We start from the raw sequence: 20,163 nt of genomic DNA, 5'->3' as shown, positions 1-20,163 counted from the left end.
GGCCATATTGTGGACTGTTATTTTTTATCTGCTGTATTTTATCATTTGATTTTATCTGAATTCAATGGGAGGATGGCGAGGTCTAGCTTAGGGAATTAATTCCCTCCTCCCTGCGGCCACAACTTCTGACGCCTCCTCTCCATGGGACACTCATTCCCATACTCCACTTCCCGTAGGCCTCCCCTGCCTACATCAGTCCCTGATGGTTCAGATGGGAATTGTTTGGGGGGGGGGGAGGAGCAAAGCCAATTTGCTCTTGCCCGTGGCCACGGTTGCATCCAATATGGCAGCCACGGTGTTTAACCCTGCTCTTGCTTTCTGGCCTAAATTTAGACACCAGCTTATAGAATAGCCCTTTTTAATTGTTGGTTTTCTTTTACAGCCACTGAACTGAAACCAGATGTTGGGACCCCGGAATTACCAGAGGGAAGAGTAAGGATTCGCTGTGAGGCTGATAATACCGTGATGGATGTGGACGAAGAAAATATCCATAGAGTGAGTGGAAAAATGCTAAAAGTGAAACACTTTTTCCAAGATGAGAGAGTACATGAGAATATGGCATCTTAGACATTCATAAGCCAGCGTTTAAACATGTATTTTGTATCTAAATCCTGATTTTTAGAAATTATTTTATTTAACACATTTATATCCCACATTTTCCCACTTAGTTGCAGGCTCAATGTGGCTTACACAATACCGTAGAGGTAGGCTCCGGTTCAATAATACAAATACATAGTACAGTAGTAAATATGTAAGAAACATAAGTATAAAGCAACAAAGAGATAAAGAGGGGGTGGTGGCAGAAGTCTAGTACGGTCCATATTTTGCTGTGTCGCAGGAAGTAGGAAGTTAATTTGGGTCGTGGGGGTAGGCCTTGTTAAACAAGTTGGTTTTCAGTAGTTTCCTGAAGTTAAGATGGTTATGGATAGATCTCACGGTTTGGGGCAAAGCGTTCCACAGTTGTGTACTTATGTAAGAAAAGCTGGATGCATAAGTTGATTTGTATCTAAGTCCATTGCAGTCTGGATAATGCAGATTTAAATAAGTTCGGGGTAGGCTGGTACTGTTTCTGGTTACTGCTTTTTTTTTTGTGGGGGGTGGGGTTGCCGGGTTCTTGAAGCCTGGATTGGCCGCTATCGGAGACAGGATGCTGGGCTTGATGGACCCTTGGTCTTTTCCCAGTATGGCAGTGCTTATGTGCTTATGGGTGGTAGTTTTATGAGGTCCAACATGTATCCAGGAACTTCACCGTAAATATGAAATTAGGAGGTTATTGTTGTGGACAGAAACATTGCATTAAGCAAAGCTCTTTTTGCTTTTTACTGCTTTGGGCATTAAGGACTAAGAGGGTCTTTTACTATGCCGCCGTAGCGTTTTTAGCTCGTGGTACATAAGTATTGCCATACTGGGAAAGACCAAAGGTCCATCGAGCCCAGCATCCTGTTTCCAGCAGTGGCCAATCCAGGCCACAAATACCTGGCAAGATCCCAAAAAAGTACAAAACATTTTATACTGCTTATCCCAGAAATAGTGGATTTTCCCCAAGTCCATTTAATAACGGTCTATGGACTTTTCCTCTAGGAAGCCGTCCAAACCTTTTTTAAACTCCGCTAAGCTAACCGACTTTACCACAGTCTCTGGTAATGAATTCCAGAGTTTAATTACACGTTGAGTGAAGAAAGATTCATTTTAAATTTACTACATTGTAGCTTCATCACATGCCCCCTAGTCCTAGTATTTTTGGAAAGCATAAACAAAATACAGCTGGTGGTAAACACTGAGACGCCCATAGGAATATGGAGTGGAGGAGTGGCCTAGTGGTTAGGGTGGTGGACTTTGGTCCTGAGGAACTGAGTTCAATTCCCACTTCAGGCACAGGCAGCTCCTTGTGACTCTGGGCAAGTCACTTAACCCTCCATTGCCCCATATAAGCCACATTGAGCCTGCCGTGAGTGGGAAAGCGTGGGGTATAAATGTAACAACAAAAAAAAAACCATATATATATATATATATATATAAGTGTGTCTTAGTGTTTCCCACCAACTGATTTCTATCATGAACTAAAATCACTACCACAGTTTAGTGTAAGACCCCCTAAATTTAGCAAATGGCACCCATGTTTGGGTGCTGAAAAAAATTGAGCACTCGGCATTATTCTAATAAACGGCGCTCCAAGTTGGGTGCTGTTTATGGAATAGCATGTAACGCTGGGATCTGTGCCCAACTGTTAGGCATGAGGGGTTACACAACGGAACCCTGGTATAAATCCTCACACCTAAATTAGGTACATTCTTTCTTTATTGAATGCCCCTAACCCGCCCATGCTTCTCCCATGACCATGCATCCTTTTCAGTTGCATTCTAAAGGATTTACATGCGTAAATCCAATTTGTTGCCAATTAGCGCCAATAATGGATGGTACCCAATTCTTGGCACTAACAGGCTGGTTACACAATTAAATTGCGTGCTCAATTTTAATTGCCATTTACAGAATTTCCCTGTAGCTGCCTGAATGGTAAACAATATATGTCAAAGTCAATGTCAATATAGTGCTTTTAGATCATAGTTTCCCCTACAATCAGTGGTGTAGCGAGGGCGGCTGACACCCGGGGCGGGTCGCTGCTGTGCACCCCCCCCCGGGTGCAGCATGGCATGCGCATCCCCCCTCGGAGCGCATTTTTACCACTGGCGCTCCGCCCCGAGTGCACGTCGTCGCTGGGAGCTGCGTCGGCTCCGCTGGGAGCTGCTCTCTCTGTCCCGGAACAGGAAGTAAGTAACCTGTTCCAGGGCAGAGAGAGCAGTGAACCAGCGGAGCCGACACCCCCCCAGCGGCGTGCACACGGGGCAGACCACCCCACCGCCCCCCTTCCTACGCCACTGCCTACAATGGAGTTCAACGCGGTATACAAAAATGGAAGACTATATCAAGACGTATAAAACCTATATCAATACAATAATAGTATGAGGTAACTTAATATTTCCAAAATAGCATTATTACATTTAGAATCACCCGAACAGATACATCTTTAGCATCTTTCGAAATTTCAAATAATTTTGCTCTATCTGAATATATAGTGGAAAAGAATTCCATAAAGGAGCATTAGTTAATTATATTAACTACTCTTAAAAAGTGCATTTTTCTAAAAACAGGAGGGACATAAAATGAATTGATCTCGTAATAAAGAACGGAGAGGTTGAGCATGATCAAAGCGTGTTTTAGCCTTGCAGCCGTGTTTTGCGCAGTCTGGAGTTTTTCAGAACGAAATTTCGGCAACCCAGCATAAATTCCACTGCAGTAGTCAATATGTGATAGGACCAACCAGTGAGTAAGGGTTCGGAAGAGCTCCCTTGTGAGGAATTGCCTGAGACGCCTCAATCTCCACATGGAGTGGAACATTCTTTTTCCCACCATGTTTTCCTTGTCTCTGCCTCTCTTGATAGTTGAGGCTCTTCTCTCTTGCCTTACATAGTACAGAATAATCACTTGCTATCATGAGTTGCTTCTTGAATCGGGGAATAGCAAATTAACCTGATGTCCTCTCTTTGTATTCCCTAGTTTGTGCCAAGTCTTTAAATAGAGGTGCTACATTGCTACGATTCACGCTCTTCTCATTCCTAGAAATATGCTGTGCCAAGCACACCATAACGGTATGAAACTGGACCCATTAAAAAACCACTGCAGATAGCTCATATCTCTCCAAGATTGCTGAAAGTCAAAAGAGATCTTCTGGTAACTTTGAACAAGAGGTTTAAACCAGCAGCATTGGCAAAAGTATTTACTTAGTCTACTGTACTGAGCAAATACATCTTAGGGGTGACACTATAACATTTTTCTACTTGTAAATCCTGTAATACACAGAAAAGGGCTTTTATAGAACTGCTCAAATGTGTAGGAAATACAAGCTTAGAACATGTGCGGTTCGTTTCACACGATCTGTGGGCAGGCAATCCCAGAGGCATAGTTTGGGCAGAGTGGAGATGGTAGTTACAGTGGGGCTGATATATAAAGCAATTTAGGGGCCCTTTTACTAAGCCACGTAGGCGCCTAGGCGTGCCCAATGCGCATCAATTTGGAGTTACCGCCTGAGCGGTAATTTTGTTTTTCCGCACATCTGCTACACGCACCGGAAAATAATTTTTATTTTCCTGTGTGCAGCGAAAACCGGGTGGTAATCATCATCAGTGGAGAAGTAGCCTAGTGGTTAGTGCAGTGGACTTTGATTCTGGGGAACTGAATTTGATTCCCACTGCAGCTCCTTGTGACTCTGGGCAAGTCACTTAACCCTCCATTGCCCCTGGTACAAAATAAGTACCTGAATACACGTAAACCGCTTTGAATGTAGTTGCAAAAACCTCAGAAAGGTGGTATATCAAGTCCCGTTTTCCCTTTCCCTATTTGAGATTCTACATGGAATGTTGCTACTATTTGAGATTCTAGATGGAATGTTGCTACTATTTGAGATTCTAGATGGAATGTTGCTACTATTTGAGATTCTACGTGGAATGTTGCTATTCCACTAGCAACATTCCATGTAGAAGCCTGCCCTTGCAGATCAGCAATGTGGCCGCACAGGCTTCTGTTTCTGTGAGTCTGACGTCCTGCACATAATTGCTCCAATATCAATGTTCATAAATCCATATTCCGCTCTGACAAATAGATTTCCCAGCACAGATTCATGTTTTGTCTATCGGGCTTCCTCAGGGGATTCCTCTGGTCATTCTGTCAAAAAAAAAAAATCTTTCACTAATTACTCAAATAGAAAGGTGTGGTAGCCGTGTTAGTCCACTCTTAAAGGTTATCAATAGAATCAAACAAAATAAAACATGGAAAATAAAATAAGATGATACCTTTTTTATTGGACATAACTTAATACATTTCTTGATTAGCTTTCAAAGGTTGCCCTTCTTCATCAGATCGGAAAATGTATTAAGTTATGTCCAATAAAAAAGGTATCATCTTATTTTCTTTTCCATGTTTTATTTTGTTTGATTTCTATTGATTAAGTAATGATAAGCCATGGCAAAGTTGTTCTGAGATCTCAGGAGACGTGATAGTGTGTTTATGATTATTTTTGGAAACATTTATGTTGTGCTTTTTCAAAATACTTAATTCTTTTTTAATTTTTTTTGCATGTAGACGAATCCCTCCAAGTTGGACTATGCAGAAGATCTAGCCATGCTCATTAGTCTAAATGAGTCAAGTGTCATCAACACCCTTCAGCATCGGTACCAGTCTCAGCTCAGCCACACCTATGCTGGACCAAACCTGGTAGCCATCAGGCCTAGTGCCATGAATATGAACTACCCAGAGAAGGTATGGATTTATTCAAAATAGAATGGTACTTCTGTTACAGGGTACTGAATACTTGGAATGAAAAGGGAACGAACCACGACAATGATAGAAATTCTTAGTCAGCTAGGAAGAAGCTGAATTAACCAGGCCTAGTGGTATCATGTGTCCTAGGCAGACCTGCAGCTTATCACCCCTTTAATTTAACTTTCAAGCCACTAAGGCCTATCCCCCCCCCCCCCCCCCCCGAGCATTTGATAATTAAACTGAATAATCCTGATAACCCCAACCCTCCAAGAATGAATTTGAAAAAAAGGCATAATTGAAGAGTAATTTTAACTATTAAACTATGGGGTCTTTTACTAAAGTGCATTACATTTTTAATTTCATACACCCTAACAGCATAAATCAGAACTTGTTAAGTACAAAGGATGCAAAGTGGAGGAGTGGCCTAGTGGTTAGGGTGGTGGACTTTGGTCCTGAGGAACTGAGTTCGATTCCTGGCACAGGCAGCTCCTTGTGACTCTGGGCAAGTCACTTAACCCTCCATTGCCTGCCGCATTGAGCCTGCCATGAGTGGGAAAGCGCGGGGTACAAATGTAACAAAATAAAATAGATACTATTGGAGGTTCTACGTGGAATGTTGCTACTATTGGAGATTCTACATGGAATGTTGCTAGCAACATTCCATGTACAAGGCTGCGCAGGCTTCTGTTTCTGTGAGTCTGACGTCCTGCACGTACGTGCAGGATGTCAGACTCACAGAAGCAGAAGCCTGTGCGGCCACATTGGTGATCTGCAAGGGCCGACTTCTACATGGAATGTTGTTAGTAGGACTCTGGGCAAGTCACTTAACCCTCCATTGCCCCATGTAAGCCGCATTGAGCCTGCCATGAGTGGGAAAGCACGGGGTACAAATGTAACAAAAATAAAAAAATAAAAATATTAATTGTGCTCAGCATGTCCTCTGGAATTAACATATGGATATGTGCATTAGCATATGTAGAATCTGGTTGGTTGTAATTAATGTGGCTGTACTTAGCACCTCCTATTGAGGAGGAGCTAAATGAAACCACACCTAACTGCACAAATGAAAGTTAGCGTATGTTAAGTACTATTCCCCCGTTATTAATAAATAAAGAAACTCCAAACTGCCCAAAACACAGCAGCCAGACTCATATTTGGAAAAACGAGATTTGAAAGCGCAAAACCCTTAAGAGAAAAAATACACTGGCTCCCAATCAAAGAACGTATTGCGTTCAAAATCTGCACCCTCGTCCACAAAATCATCTACGGCGAAGCCCCGAGATACATGACAGACCTCATGGACCTACCAATCAGAAACACATCAAGATCAACATGAACATACCTAAATCTCCACTACCCAAGCTGCAAGGGACTCAAATACAAATCAACCTATGCATCCAGTTTCTCCTATATAAGCACACTACGGAACGCACTACCAAGCGTCGTGAAAACAACATATGACCACCTAAACTTCTGGAAACTACTAAAAACCAACCTGTTCAAAAAGGCATACCCTAACGATCCAACTTAAATGCCTCAACCCTGCAACACAACAAAACCAAAGCTCATACTGGACATCACTTAACTCTTCCTCCTTTTTGATTCCTCAATCTATGTCACGCAAGTACTTTACTCTACCACAACCTCACTCTGCGTTTGTTCATACCGATATTTGCGATCGCCTCTCCGGTACTATGTAAGGCACATTGAGCCTGCAAATAGGTGGGAAAATGTGGGCTACAAATGTAACAAATATATAAATAGAGCCTTAAGTTGTGTGCGATAATTTTGTAGCATGGCCAAATTGCGTGCACAACTTAATTGATTAACTAGCTAATCAGCACCGCTAATTGGTACCTAACAACCAAATAGTGGCACTAATTGGCTGTAATTAGAATTTACGTGCGCAACGTTCTAGGCATATACTATAATGTGCGCGCCAAAATGGAGTTACTGCCCGGCTACCGCGTGGTTCTTGATGGTAATTTCATTTTTGACGTGTGTCCGATACGCGCATCTGAAAAATAATATTTTATTTTCAGACCCGCGTTTTGGGTGCATGCCAAGTGGCATTTGATGCGCGTAGGTCATTACCACCCGGTTACCACGTGAGTCTTTACCGCTAGGTCAATGGCTGGAGGTAAGGTCTCAGACCCAAAATGGACGTGCGGCAATTTTCATTTTGCCGCACGTCCATCTTCAGCAAAAAAATTTTTTAAATGGCATTTTTTTTTGCAGGTGCGCTGAAAAATGATTCTGCGTGCGCCCAAAACACGTGTCCACAGTACCGCAGGCCATTTTTCAGCGCACCTTTGTAAAAGGGCACCTAAAAGAAGTATTGGACACCATGAGCCAGAACAAATTTATATTACGTTTCTTCTCAGATATCTGTGGGAACAGGGGTAGAGGGAGACTTTTGATGTTTTGGTATCACCAAGTTGCCTGCTTTATCTAGAAGATTCTACGGGTACCTTCTCATTGAGGGCTATGCTACTTTCCTGTTCCTCAGAGGTTGATAAGGTTTCAGTTATGAAATCGTATATATATTTTTTAAAGGATTCTTTGTTCTGTGGATTTCTCACAAAACATTCAAATGGGCTAGCAGAGTTTTTTCTTTTGTTGAAATCTAGGATATTGACACTGGGGATAATGGGTTTTTTTTTCTTATTACCCTTAAGGATGATAAATATATTTTATATGGTCCAGATCTGGAAAAAGTTCTTCAGGATTGTGAAATGTCTTCTATTAGCTGATTTGTTCACACCGGAGCCTGCAAAGGCCTCTCTGGTACTATGTAAGCCACATTGGGCCTACAAATAGGTGGGAAAATGCGGGATACAAATGTAACAAATAAAATAAATAAATAAATATTAAGGGTATATAGATGTATTATTGGGTAGCAATAGTTTGCTGTCTGTTTTATTTTCACTTGTTTTCTTTTTTTGGAGAGAATCTCCTTGTCTCCATGACATGGACTTGATACATCAGTGATTTGTTATTTCTTTGTTGCTTTATTTATTTTCGTCTAATGGCCGGTGTTGCTTCCTATATCTTTTCTTTGGAACTATGTAAAAATTATAAAATGCAAAAGAGAAATTCTTTTTAATTCTCCCATTTTAAGCCTTTCCGTGATTAAACATTGACACATTTGGTCAATGCCAGAGTCTGTCAACCAAACTAGTAAGAAATGCAAAAGTATTTCTAGTGATTTTGTGACAGTAGAGACCAGGCAAACCTACATCAATTACAACAACATTCAACTTGAGCTAGTTTGATGCTATAGGTCGGGGATTCTCAGCATTGTCCCCGGGACACAGCAAGCCAGTATGGTTTTCAAGATATCCACCATGAATTTATTTATTTTATTTGTTGCATTTGTATCCCACATTTTCCCACCTCTTTGCAGGCTCAATGTGGCTTACAATACATCATGAATAATGAGAATACATAAGAAACTATACAATTAGTAATAACAGAAGGATTTGGGGTAACATGATAATGATAAAACATGATCGTATTTTAGCAAGCAATCATAGTAAGAAATATTTAAGAATTATATAGAAAATGTGCATTTAGTAGTAGCGAAAAGCATTGTAATGGTTTGGCAAGCAAATATTGTAAGGGCAGTTCTGGATATGTGTAAAGGAAAGTTGTGTGTACTACCTGTTTGCACATCTGTCTCATGCATGCTGATTGTAGGTGTTCTGAAAGTCTGATTGGCTGGTTGTGTCTAGAGGACTGGGTTGAGAACTCAATTTTGAGGCCATTTAATTGCCATAGATCTGTATTTTTTTTTTCTTTTGCTTCTGACAATGGCCACAGGATGGCAGCATAGAATTGTAGGTGATATTAAAGAAACATTAGTAGGCAAAATATGAGACAAACTTAATTCTTTTCATCTTTGACTAATATTTGTTAGTTTGTTGCAGTTGGTTTGATTTGGTGAATCCACGCACGCTGGGTGACTGATCATTACTGCCCTTGGTTCAAGCCCACCAAACAGGGCAAATAGGATTTATGTGATCTTGAAAACTATTGGGGGTAGATATTTTAAATAATTTAACCAAGAAGGGGAGGCTCACCCCCCCCCCCCACACACACACACACAGTCCAGTTAAATTGTGGTCATTAGAGCTAACCCAAATATTTAGCAGTACTTATCTGGACGGTGCCACTGAAAATCCAACCAAAAAAAGCAAGTGGAGGAGTGGCCTAGTGGTTAGGGTGGTGGACTCAGTTCCTGAGGGACTGAGTTCAATTCCCACTTCAGGCACAAGCACTGGGCAAGTCACTTAACCCTCCATTGCCCCATGTAAGCCGCATTGAGCCTGCCATGAGTGGGAAAGCGTGGGGTACAAATGTAACAAAAATAAATAAACACTGGGCCTTCAAGATTGAGACAACGGGAGTCCTTTATTAACCAATGACCTGACACGGGCCCTGTTTTGGCGTTAAACAACGCCTGCCTCAGTTGTCTGATGACAAAACATATAATAACATATAAATGAGAATAAACAATAATTGTAAATGTCAGGTCATTTTTAATAAAGGACTCCCATTGTCTCAGTCTTGAAGGCCCAGTGTTGCTTTTTTTAGTTGGATATTTCTTGTGTATGCTGTACTATCCTCTCTGTCTGTCTTGCCACTGAAAATCCAGCCAGGCCTCCATGGCACTATGGGCCCCTTTTACTAAGCAGCGGCAGGGCCAATGTGCAGGTAGTGCACGCCAAATTGACAGTACCGCCAGGGTAGCGCGGGCACTACTACTACTTATCATTTCTATAGCGCTACAAGGTATACGCAGCGCTGTACACCATTCATGAAAAGACAGTCCCTGCTCAAAGAGCTCACAATCTAAATATGGAATGTTGCTAGTGGAATAACAACATTCCATGTAGAATCCCAAATAGTAGCAACATTCCATGTAGAATCTCAAGTAATAGCAACATTCCAGAATCTCAAATAGTAACAACATTCCATGTTCCACTGCACTAACCACTAAGCTACTCCTCCACTAGCAATATTCCACGTAGAAGCCTGCCCTTGCAGATCAGCAATGCGGCCGCACAGGACGTCAGACTCACAGAAACAGAAGCCTGTGCAGCCGCGTTGCTGATTTGCAAGGGCAGGCTTCTACATTACTACTACTACTACTTATCACTTCTATAGCGCTACAAGGCATACGCAGCGCTATACACCATACACAAAAAGACAGTCCCTACTCAAAGAGCTTACAATCTAAGTAAGACAGGTAAACAGACCAATTAAGAGGTAAGGGAAATAAAGAGGTGGGGTACAGGGCAAGTAAGTAGTGGTTAGGAGTCAAAAGCAGTGTCAAAGATGTGGGCTTTTAGCCTGGACTTGAAAACGGCCAAAGAGGGGGCTAGACGTACAGGCTCGGGAAGTTTATTCCAGGCGTGAGGTGCAGCAAGATAAAAGGAACCGAGTCTGGAATTAGCAGTAGAGGAGAAGGGGACAGAAAAGAGATTTTATCAACAGAACGGAGTACCCGAGGGGGGGGGGGGGCATAGGGAGAGACAAGAGTGGAGAGGTTCCTGGGGTGTGGCAGAGTGAATGCACTTATAGGTCAATAAGAGAAGTTTGAATTGAATGTGGAAACGGATAGGGAGCCAGTGAAGTGACTTGAGGAGAGGGCTAATGTGGGCATAGCGACTTTGGCGGAGCAGAGTTTTGGACTGATTCAAGAGGAGAGAGATGGCTAAGTGGGAGGCCGGTGAGGAGCAGGTTGCAGTAATCTAGGCACTGAGCCGTAATTCCAAAGTTGGTGTGTGCTGTTTTCTGCGGTAGAAAATAATTGTCTATTTTCTACCGTGGGAGTGTTCCTGGCAGCAATCGACACCTTGGCTGCATTGAGGGGCATAATCGAACGGGGACGACCAGCTCTAAGGGCGCCCATCTCTAAGGAAACCCATATTATCGAAAGAAGATGGGCGTCCATCTTTCGTTTTGATAATACGGTCGGGGACGCCCAAATCTCAACATTTAGGTCGACCTTAGAGATGGGCGACCTCGGTTTTCGCCGATATTGGAAACCAAGGTCACCCATCTCAAAAACAACCAAATCCAAGGCATTTGGTCATGGGAGGAGCCAGCTTTCGTACTGCACTGGTCCCCCTCACATGCCAGGACACCAACCGTGCACCCTAGGGGGCACTGCAGTGGACTTCAGAAATTGCTTCCAAGTCCATAGCTCCCTTCCCTTATGTGTTGAGCCCCCCTCCCTCCAAAGCCCACTCCCCACAACTGTACAACACTACCATAGCCCTTATGGGTGAAGGGGGGCACCTACATGTGGGTACAGTGGGTTTCGGGTGTGTTTTGGAGGGCTCACATTTACCACCACAAGTGTAACAGGTGAGGGGGGGATGGGCCTGGGTCCACCTGCCTAACTGCTCCAGGGACCTGCATACTGCTGTCAGCTATGGCATTTGAGGCTGGCATAGAGGCTGCCAAAAAATGTTTAAAAAATTTTTTTTTGGGGGGGTGGGAAGGGAGTTGATGACCACCTAGGGCTGAATATCAACTCCGTGTTATTAAGCCCCATAAATTATTGGTAAAGAAATTCAAGTTTCCACATTTTTATGAAGAACATTTTGCTTTGTTAGTACAGGTCCTTAATACTTTCTCAGTTGGATTATTGCAATTTGACCTATCCTGGAATCATAATTGCAGAGAAAGCTCCAATTATTATAGAATACAGCAGGCAGGGCGGGACGCAAAGGTGGGACGCAGGAAGTTGCAGAGTAGGCGGGATGCGCCTGAGGAGGCCCCGACGACACGCGCTGGCAGAAGGCGGGCTATGGGAATCGCCGGTGCTGGAGGGAGAACGGCGCTTCAGGCCAGTAAAAGTGAGCAGACCACGCGGACGGGGAAAGCGGGCAGAAGAGGCTGGGCGGGCCTGGAGCAAAAGTGGCTGGGCCTGGACCCGTCCAGGCCCACCCGTGGCTACGCCCCTGGTTGGGTGTCAAAATATTCAATCATTCTGACTTCAAAGGTCTTACGTTCCTGTATTGTTTTAAACACGGCTACCACACCTCTCTATTCATTTTATTGTAACTTGCATTGGGCCCTTTTTGGCAATTGCTTGAGATTAGATTAGATTAGTTTAGGTTTTCTCTGAACGTTTGGAAATTCACAAGATTTTTGTGAAATGGATAGGACTAGGGAATGTTTCTGATTGGTTAAGGACTTTCCAAGCATATGGGGGGGGGGGGGGTCCTTTTACTCAGCTGAGGTAAAAGGGGTCCTGGGCTAGCACCGGCGGCCATTTTTGCCACACGCAAAGGCCCCTTTTACCACAGGGGGTGAAAATGGCCACAAATGACCATGTGGTAAGTCCGCACTTGCTGCATGGCCATTTCGGGGGGGAGGGGAGGAGCACTTACTGCCACCCATTGAGGTGGCGGTAATGGCTCCCCGCGCTAACCTGGCAATATTTGGACAGCGCGCAATGCTTCCCGATTGCCGCTGGGTAACCTCCTGCAGAAATGTTAAAAGTATTTCTGGTAGCACTGGAAACCGTTCTTGCTGGGGGTGGAAGTACCGCTGACACCCACATTAGGCAGGGCAAGCCTTTAGTAAAAGGACCCCAATAAATCTTTATGACCACAGGCTTTTAAAGTGAATTTCAGCTCGTCGTCAACCCCTCGTGGCCATTTATCCAAGAATTAAAGACTATTATTGGTCAAAGAAGTTATTAAATGGAAAAAGAGCAGAGATCCATCTGAGAGCTTTTCCAATGCCATTTTGAAAAAAGAAATGACAGCATTTAAGACTAGTTTGAGAGATTGGAAAGACCACATTCTGTTCCTGGTTTCTGTTTTGAGGTACATATATTTATTTTCACTATCCCAAGCCACCTTTAAGTCAAGAAATCTTAGGAAGTAATTTGTCACAGCAATAAATAATTTATTTCTCTGGAAAGCTGGGGTTATTAGTGTCTCGGTGACAAATGAATCTTGAGAAGTCACTATTGAAAAGGTCAGTTAAACAGTAACACATTTGGGTAGGCAATTTGTGAGTACGGGCATTTGGGATAACAAATGTTTGAAGATTTCCGGGACTGAGAGTCTTTCCTGAAGCAAAGGCATGCCCTAGTCTGTAGAGTTATTTCTTTCAGTTTTCTAAAAGGTGGGCTCGCAAAATCTCTACTAACGGACCAATTTTTTTTTTTAATTTCCATTTTGCTCACACCTTTTCCAGTAGTAGCTCAAGGTGAGTTACATTCAGGTACTCTGGATATTTCTCTGTCCCAGGAAGGCTCATAATTTAAGTTTGTATCTGAGGCAATGGAGGGTTAAGTGATTTGCCCAAGATCACAAAGAGCAGCAGTGGGATTTGAACTGGCCACCTCTGGATTGCAAGACTGGGCTTTAACCGCTAGGCCACTCCTCCACTCCGATTGTCTTACCACCTTGGAAAATGAAGCAGCTGTGATAATGGGATAGTCAAATATCTGGACTGGTAATAAGCACATACCCTCAGGTTCTATAAAGGTTGCCCAGTTTTGAGTGTGATCCTGAGAAACAAGTATTTATAGAATAACGGTGCTCCGCGTGTAAATTTAGGCATGGGCATTTGCACCACATTTTTTCATTGGTGCAAATGGTGGGGCCTAAGTTTACGTGTGACCTCTCTGCTTAAGCGTTAATTCTATAAAGTGTGCAAACTTTAGGGTTGCCTACAGAATACTGCTTAAGTGGGGGCTTTTCAGCACTGATTTGTTTAGGTGCCAAATATGGAATCCAGCCCTGTATGCTATGGAAAGCTGTGCATTTTTGCTCAAATTCAATTTAGGTCTCTATTTTTGTTCATGCAGAAGACTGTCCTTTGCTAGACTGCTACGACTAGGGGGCATGCAATAAAGCTATAAAGTGGTAAAACAAATCGGAGAAATTTTTCTCCACTCAAAGTGTAATTAAACTCAGGAATTCGTTGCCAGAGAATGCAGTAAAAGCAGTTAGCTTAGCGGGGTTTTAAAAACGTTTGGATGACTTCCTAAAGGAAAAGTCCATAGACCATTATTAAAATGGACTTGGGGAAAATCCACTGCTTATTTCTAGGATAAGCAGCATAAAATGTATTGTACTGTTTTGGGGATCTTGCCAGGTACTTGTGACCTGGATTGGCCACTGTTGGAAACAGGATGCCTGGCTTGATGGACCTTCGGTCTGTCCCAGTATGGCAACACTTATGGACTTATGCTTTATTTATGGCGCAAATCATGGAGGTTCACCTTTCAAGGATATAGCGTGGCGCTGTCAAAGTTGACTAACACTCTGGTGGTCTTTCCCTAGGTGTTCAAAGGGAAGAAAGACAGCATGCCACCTCACATCTGCTCCCTGGCACAGAGGGCTTATTGGAACATGCTAATGCAACATCAGGATCAGACTATCATCCCGATGGGGAGAAGTGGTGCTGGGAAAACCACGTTATGCCAGGCAGCCCTTGAGTACCTGGTCAGCATGGCAGGCAGTGTGAACGGCACAGTCACAGGTACCGAACACCGAAGAGCAAAGATGGCTCAGTGTTTTTATTTATTTATTTATTTGTTGCATTTGTATCCCACATTTTTCCACCTATTTGCAGACTCAATGTGGCTTACAATAATACATCATGACAGGCGCCAATCAAGAGCAGATAAACAATTGGCTACGTAAAGAACAAGTGTAACATAATGGATATAATCAATTCAATAAAGCATACAGATTATCAAGTAATTAGTGATGTGTTGGAATTCATATTATTGATTAACTAGTAAAAAAAGGCCCGTTTCTTAACGCAATGAAACGGGCGCTAGCAATGTAATGAGTTCCTGCCATTTATGTTTCCACGGTTGTATTCTGAATATAATTGTTGTTTGCATGTGTAAGATTCCTTTATATACAATAGTTTTTGTGTAAACTGTGTTACAATGTGGTAAAAGTTTTCCTTGTTCAGGCCCTTCAATCAGTTTAACAATCACATCAGAAGAGCTCCTTACTCGTGAGAATGCAACATACAGTTGCCCATGTGAGAGGCTGAGAGTGACAGTGTGTTTTACAGACAGTGTAAGAGAGAGATACAGAGTGATTGTGTGTGTGTGAGTGTGTGATGTGAGTGAGTGTGTGTGTGTGATGTGTGTGTGTGTGACAAAGTGATTAAATGTTTGTCTTCCCTTCCATTCTGTGCACTTGCCTCCACTGATGTTCGTACCTCCCTGTATATGATTGATTGTTAGAAATTCGATCCACTCCACTTCCCTCCTCCAAGTTCCGTTCTGTCTGATTGGTTCTTCGTTCCTGTGATGTCGCGTTTGTTTGCTTGGCAACTATGCAGCATTCCGTTTCCTCGACGTGAGGGCGGGGACAGTGAGAGCCAATGAAACGCTGAACTACAGACTTACGAACCCTACAGTGCCACAGAGTCAGCTTCAGAATGTTGGAGGTGCTTTTTATTATATAGGATATGGTAAATCTTTTTAAAAAGGAAAGTCTTTAAAGATTTTCGAGAGTTGATAAGGTGGTGAATATTTTTCAGATCCAGTGGTAATGCATTCCACAGCTGCGCGCCAATGTAAGAAAAACAGGACGCGTGTATTAGTTTGTACTTTAGACCTCTGCAGCTAGGGAAGTGAAGTCTGCACAGCCACATTGGTGATCTGCAAGGGCCGACTTGTACATGGAATGTTGCTAGTGGAATAGCAACAGCAACATTCCATGTAGAATCTCAAATAGTAGCAACAGTGGAGGAGTGGCCTAGTGGTTAGGGTGGTGGACTTTGGTCCTGAGGAACTGAGTTCAATTCCCTGCACAGACAGCTCCTTGTGACTCTGGGCAAGTCACTTAACCCTCCATTGCCTGCCGCATTAAGCCTGCCATGAGTGGGAAAGCGCGGGGTACAAATGTAATAAAAATTTAAGGTGAAACTCGAGCAGCTACAAGCAGGCGATAATTAGTCATTGCAATAGAAAGCTCATTCCAAGGTTTGACGATCCAGGAAGAATTTGATGTTTTTAATGAGAGTTGGATGTTGTGTAATCAGAATCCCAGCACTTTCTCTCTCTTCATGTTAAATTTGTAACGAATATGAATTTACATGAAGTATAAGTTAGTTTCTTAAGGTCTATCTGGAATTTTAAATACATTTGTCATTTTGCAATGTCTGCATTCCATTACTTTTAACTGCTGTTGTTAAGGGTATTAAGGGTTTCTTTCACGCTGATGCCCAGGAAACAGATCAGTCTAGAGGAATCTAGAACGTTGTAGAGTAGAGAATGACATGGGGTTGGGGGCCTGCAGTAACAGAGGGGATGGGGACGGGGACAGAGCTTGTAGGGACTGATCCTATGGGACGGGGTGGGGATGGGGACGAAGCCCAAGGGGACAGGGCGGGGGGGGGGGGGGGGGGGACAGGGACAGAGCCCAATGGGACAGGGCGGGGATGGGGACAGAGCCTATGAGGATGGGGACAAACTGTCCCTGTGTCATTTTTTAGTTTGAAGCCTGTTAATGAACTGGACTGTTATTTATGTTTGATGCAGACAACAATATTTTGATCTTTTGGAAAAACAAGCAAACTTGCTGGTCAAAACTAGCAAAATTTGCATGGGGGATCCTGTACATCCTGCTACCAGCACATCTTCTAAGAAGACATCTTCTATTGCAGGAAGGACTGTGGAAGACAGGAGAGCTAGACTGAATCCTGAGATTGTTGATGACATCTTATTCATCCACAGATTAAAAAATCATAACAGTGCTTCATAGGGCATATTTTTCCCACTAGGGCATACAGAACGGGTTGCATTTTGTATTCCTGGATGTTTTAACATGGTGGATTAGGATTCCTTGGGGTAGTAGAAATCAGCTATTGTTGAAGGGTAGAGGGTGGTGGTGAGGAGGTTATTATAGCTGCTTATTGTTATTGTTGTTTTCTATTTGTAATTTATACATAATAGTTGCACAGCATATTGTTCCTTTTTATCCTATATAATAATTTGCACCGCCAACGTTCCACGTCTGGCTGCCTGGGTTCGTAACATCTCCTGACCTTAGCCAGCCTCCAGCGTTCCATTCACCCTCACTGTCCTGCCCTCGCGTCAAAACGTAATGACGTCAAAGGGCAGAACAGTGAGAGGGAAGGGAATGCTGGAGGCGAGCTGATGTCAGGAGGGATGTTACGAACGGAACAGAAGCCAGTGCTAGCCAGCCAGAGAACGTTCAGGTACAAATCGAAGGGAGGAGAGAATTGCGGGACATCGAGGGAGGGAGGGAGGAAGGGGAGGGGAGGGCAGAGGAGAATTGACGGACATGGATGGGATGGGAGGACAGTAAAGAAGAGAATCGGGGGACACTGATGGGAGGGCAGGGAAGAGGAGAATCGCTGGACATGGAGGGGAGGGCAGGGGAGAGAGAAAAAAAAGCTTACATGATAGCCTTCCTAGGGTCCGTTTCATTGTTGAGGAAACTGGCATGGTTCCACTAGTACTTTAATAAAAAGATTTAAATTAAAATCATAATTGTTCGAGGCTTCTGCAGATGAGGACAGAGCCCATGGGGAGGGAACGGGGACAGAACCTGCGGGGATGGGGACAAACTTTGTCCCCATGTCATTCTCTACTGCACAGCACTGTTCCCTCTAAGCTGAGCAGAAGTCCTCCAACTGCCAGTAGGAGGCGGTGTTTCAATATTGTGTTTTCAATCACTAGGGACAGACAGGTTCCCTGGAGTCCTGTAGAAGTTGCCTGTCCCTCACTATTGGAAATGTGATCGTGAAACATTGCCCCCAAGTGGCAGAACTATAGGTGGAGAACTCCTGCTCAGCTTAGAAGGACACTGCTGCACAGGAATAGGACTTTTTAAGAAATTTGCCAGGTTATTGTTTTTTTTTATTAAACTGTCCAAATCTACTGCACTTATGAGATGAAAAATGACTGCCTCCCTTTGAAAACGTATTTGGGTTATTTTCTTTTACAGTGGAGAAGATTAAGGCAGTGTTTAGCATTCTAAAGGCCTTTGGCACTGTTTCGACCAGCCATAGTCACAACTGTACTCGATTCTCTATGGTTATGTCTCTGGACTTTAATACTACAGGTCACGTGACAGCCGCACATCTTCAGGTAAGCCCTGAACGTTTAGAAGGTAATTTTACAGAGTCATTTTCATGCATGTAGAGGGTAATTTGTAAATGAACAGTAAGATTTAGGAATTCTAGTAAAGTGCATTTTTGAAGTCTATTCAATAAGGAAAAGTAGACACCTACTTTTTTTTATAGAATGCTGGCGAATGTGGCAGAAACCCTTGGATTCATAAGTACATAAGTATTGCCATACTGGGAAAGACCAAAGGTCCATCGAGCCCAGCATCCTGTTTCCAACAGTGGTCAATCCAGGTCACAAATACCCGGCAAGATCCCAAAAATGTACAAAACATTTTATACTGCTTATCCCAGAAATAGTAGATTTTCCCCAAGTCCATTTAATAACGGTCTATGGACTTTTCCTTTAGGAAGCCGTCCAAACCTTTTTTATACTCCTCTAAGCTAACCGCCTTTACCACATTCTCTGGCAACCAATTCCAGAGTTTAATTACACGTTGAGTGAAGAAAACTTTTCTCCAATTTGTTTTAAATTTACTACATTGTAGCTTCATCGCATGCCCCCTAGTCCTAGTAGTTTTAGAAAGCGTGAACAGACGCTTCACAACTACCTGTTCAACTCCACTCATTATTTTATAGACCTCTATCATATCTCCCCTCAGCCGCCTTTTCTCCAAGCTGAAGAGCCCTAGCCGCTTCAGCCTTTCCTCATAGGGAAGTCGTCCCATCCCCTTTATCATTTTCGTCGCCCTTCTCTACGCCTTTTCTAATTCCACTATATCTTTTTTTGAGATGCGGCAACCAGAATTGAACACATTCTATAAATGGTGCCCAAATTTGCACACGATCCTGTGATCTGTGTGCAAATAAATTAGTTCATGAGCTGTTAACAATCAATAATTGGCTGCTAACCGTCAATTATTGATGCCGACTGGCACTAATTTGGATTTGCACATGGATCTGGCTGCATGCAATTCTATAACGATCTGCACCCAAGTTCTCTCACAGTTAACCCCAAAGGGGGTGTGGCCATGGGAGGGGCAAGGCAGTGGAGGAATGGCCTAGTGGTTAGAGCACCAGTCTTAACATCCAGATGTGCTCAGTTGAAATCCCACTGCTGCTGCTTGTGATCTTGTGCAAGTCACTTAACCCTTCATTACCTCGGGTACAAACTTAGGGACCTTTTTACTAAGGCGTGTAGGTGCCTACACACATATAACATGCGTCAAATTGGAGCTGCCACCCAGCTACCACGTGCCCCGGGCAGTAATTCCATTTTTGAGATGCGTCCAAAGCATGCGGTAGAAATTTTCTGCCATATGGCGCTTACCCGGCGGCAATCGGCAGTGTACGTGCGCTGATGATTACTGCCCAGTTAACTCATGAGGTCTTACAGCTAAGTCAGTGGGCGACAGTAAGGCCTCATGCCAAAGACGGATGCATGCTGGTTTTAATTTTGCCACACGTCCATTTTCGGCCACATAAAAAGGCCTTTTTGGCATGCGCGCTGAAAAATGGACCTATGTGTGTCCAAAACACGTACCTATACCAGCGCAGGCCATTTTTCAGCATATCTTAGTAAAGGGCCCCTTAGATTGTGGTGTCTACCTTTCCTAAATAAAATATTTAATTGTAATTAGTGAACACACGTGAAACAGTGACTTACTTACATTACAGCAGTAGACATTCTACTTTTCAAGAACTTCGGGATTTGAGTTCGACTGAGTCTGAACCTAAGCGTACTTATCATAA

At 43.3% G+C, this 20,163-nt stretch overlaps 1 protein-coding gene across 3 annotated transcripts in view; it reads left to right on the top strand.

The window, feature by feature from the left end:
- MYO18B (myosin XVIIIB) overlaps nt 1-20,163 on the top strand; it is a 549,955-nt gene that overhangs the window by 78,136 nt on the left and 451,656 nt on the right. For all 3 annotated transcript variants that reach the window (XM_030218025.1, XM_030218027.1, XM_030218024.1), the window contains exons 7-10: nt 383-495; nt 5,137-5,313; nt 14,634-14,832; nt 18,291-18,433. In XM_030218025.1, coding sequence (XP_030073885.1) covers nt 383-495; nt 5,137-5,313; nt 14,634-14,832; nt 18,291-18,433 — 632 coding nt within the window. The remainder of the gene's footprint in view (nt 1-382; nt 496-5,136; nt 5,314-14,633; nt 14,833-18,290; nt 18,434-20,163) is intronic.

The sequence above is a fragment of the Microcaecilia unicolor genome, chromosome 11 (genome assembly GCF_901765095.1).
Source record: "Microcaecilia unicolor chromosome 11, aMicUni1.1, whole genome shotgun sequence".
NCBI lineage: Eukaryota > Metazoa > Chordata > Amphibia > Gymnophiona > Siphonopidae > Microcaecilia > Microcaecilia unicolor.
Note: the sequence above shows the minus strand (reverse complement) of the source record. Positions and strands in the feature narration are given on the sequence as shown.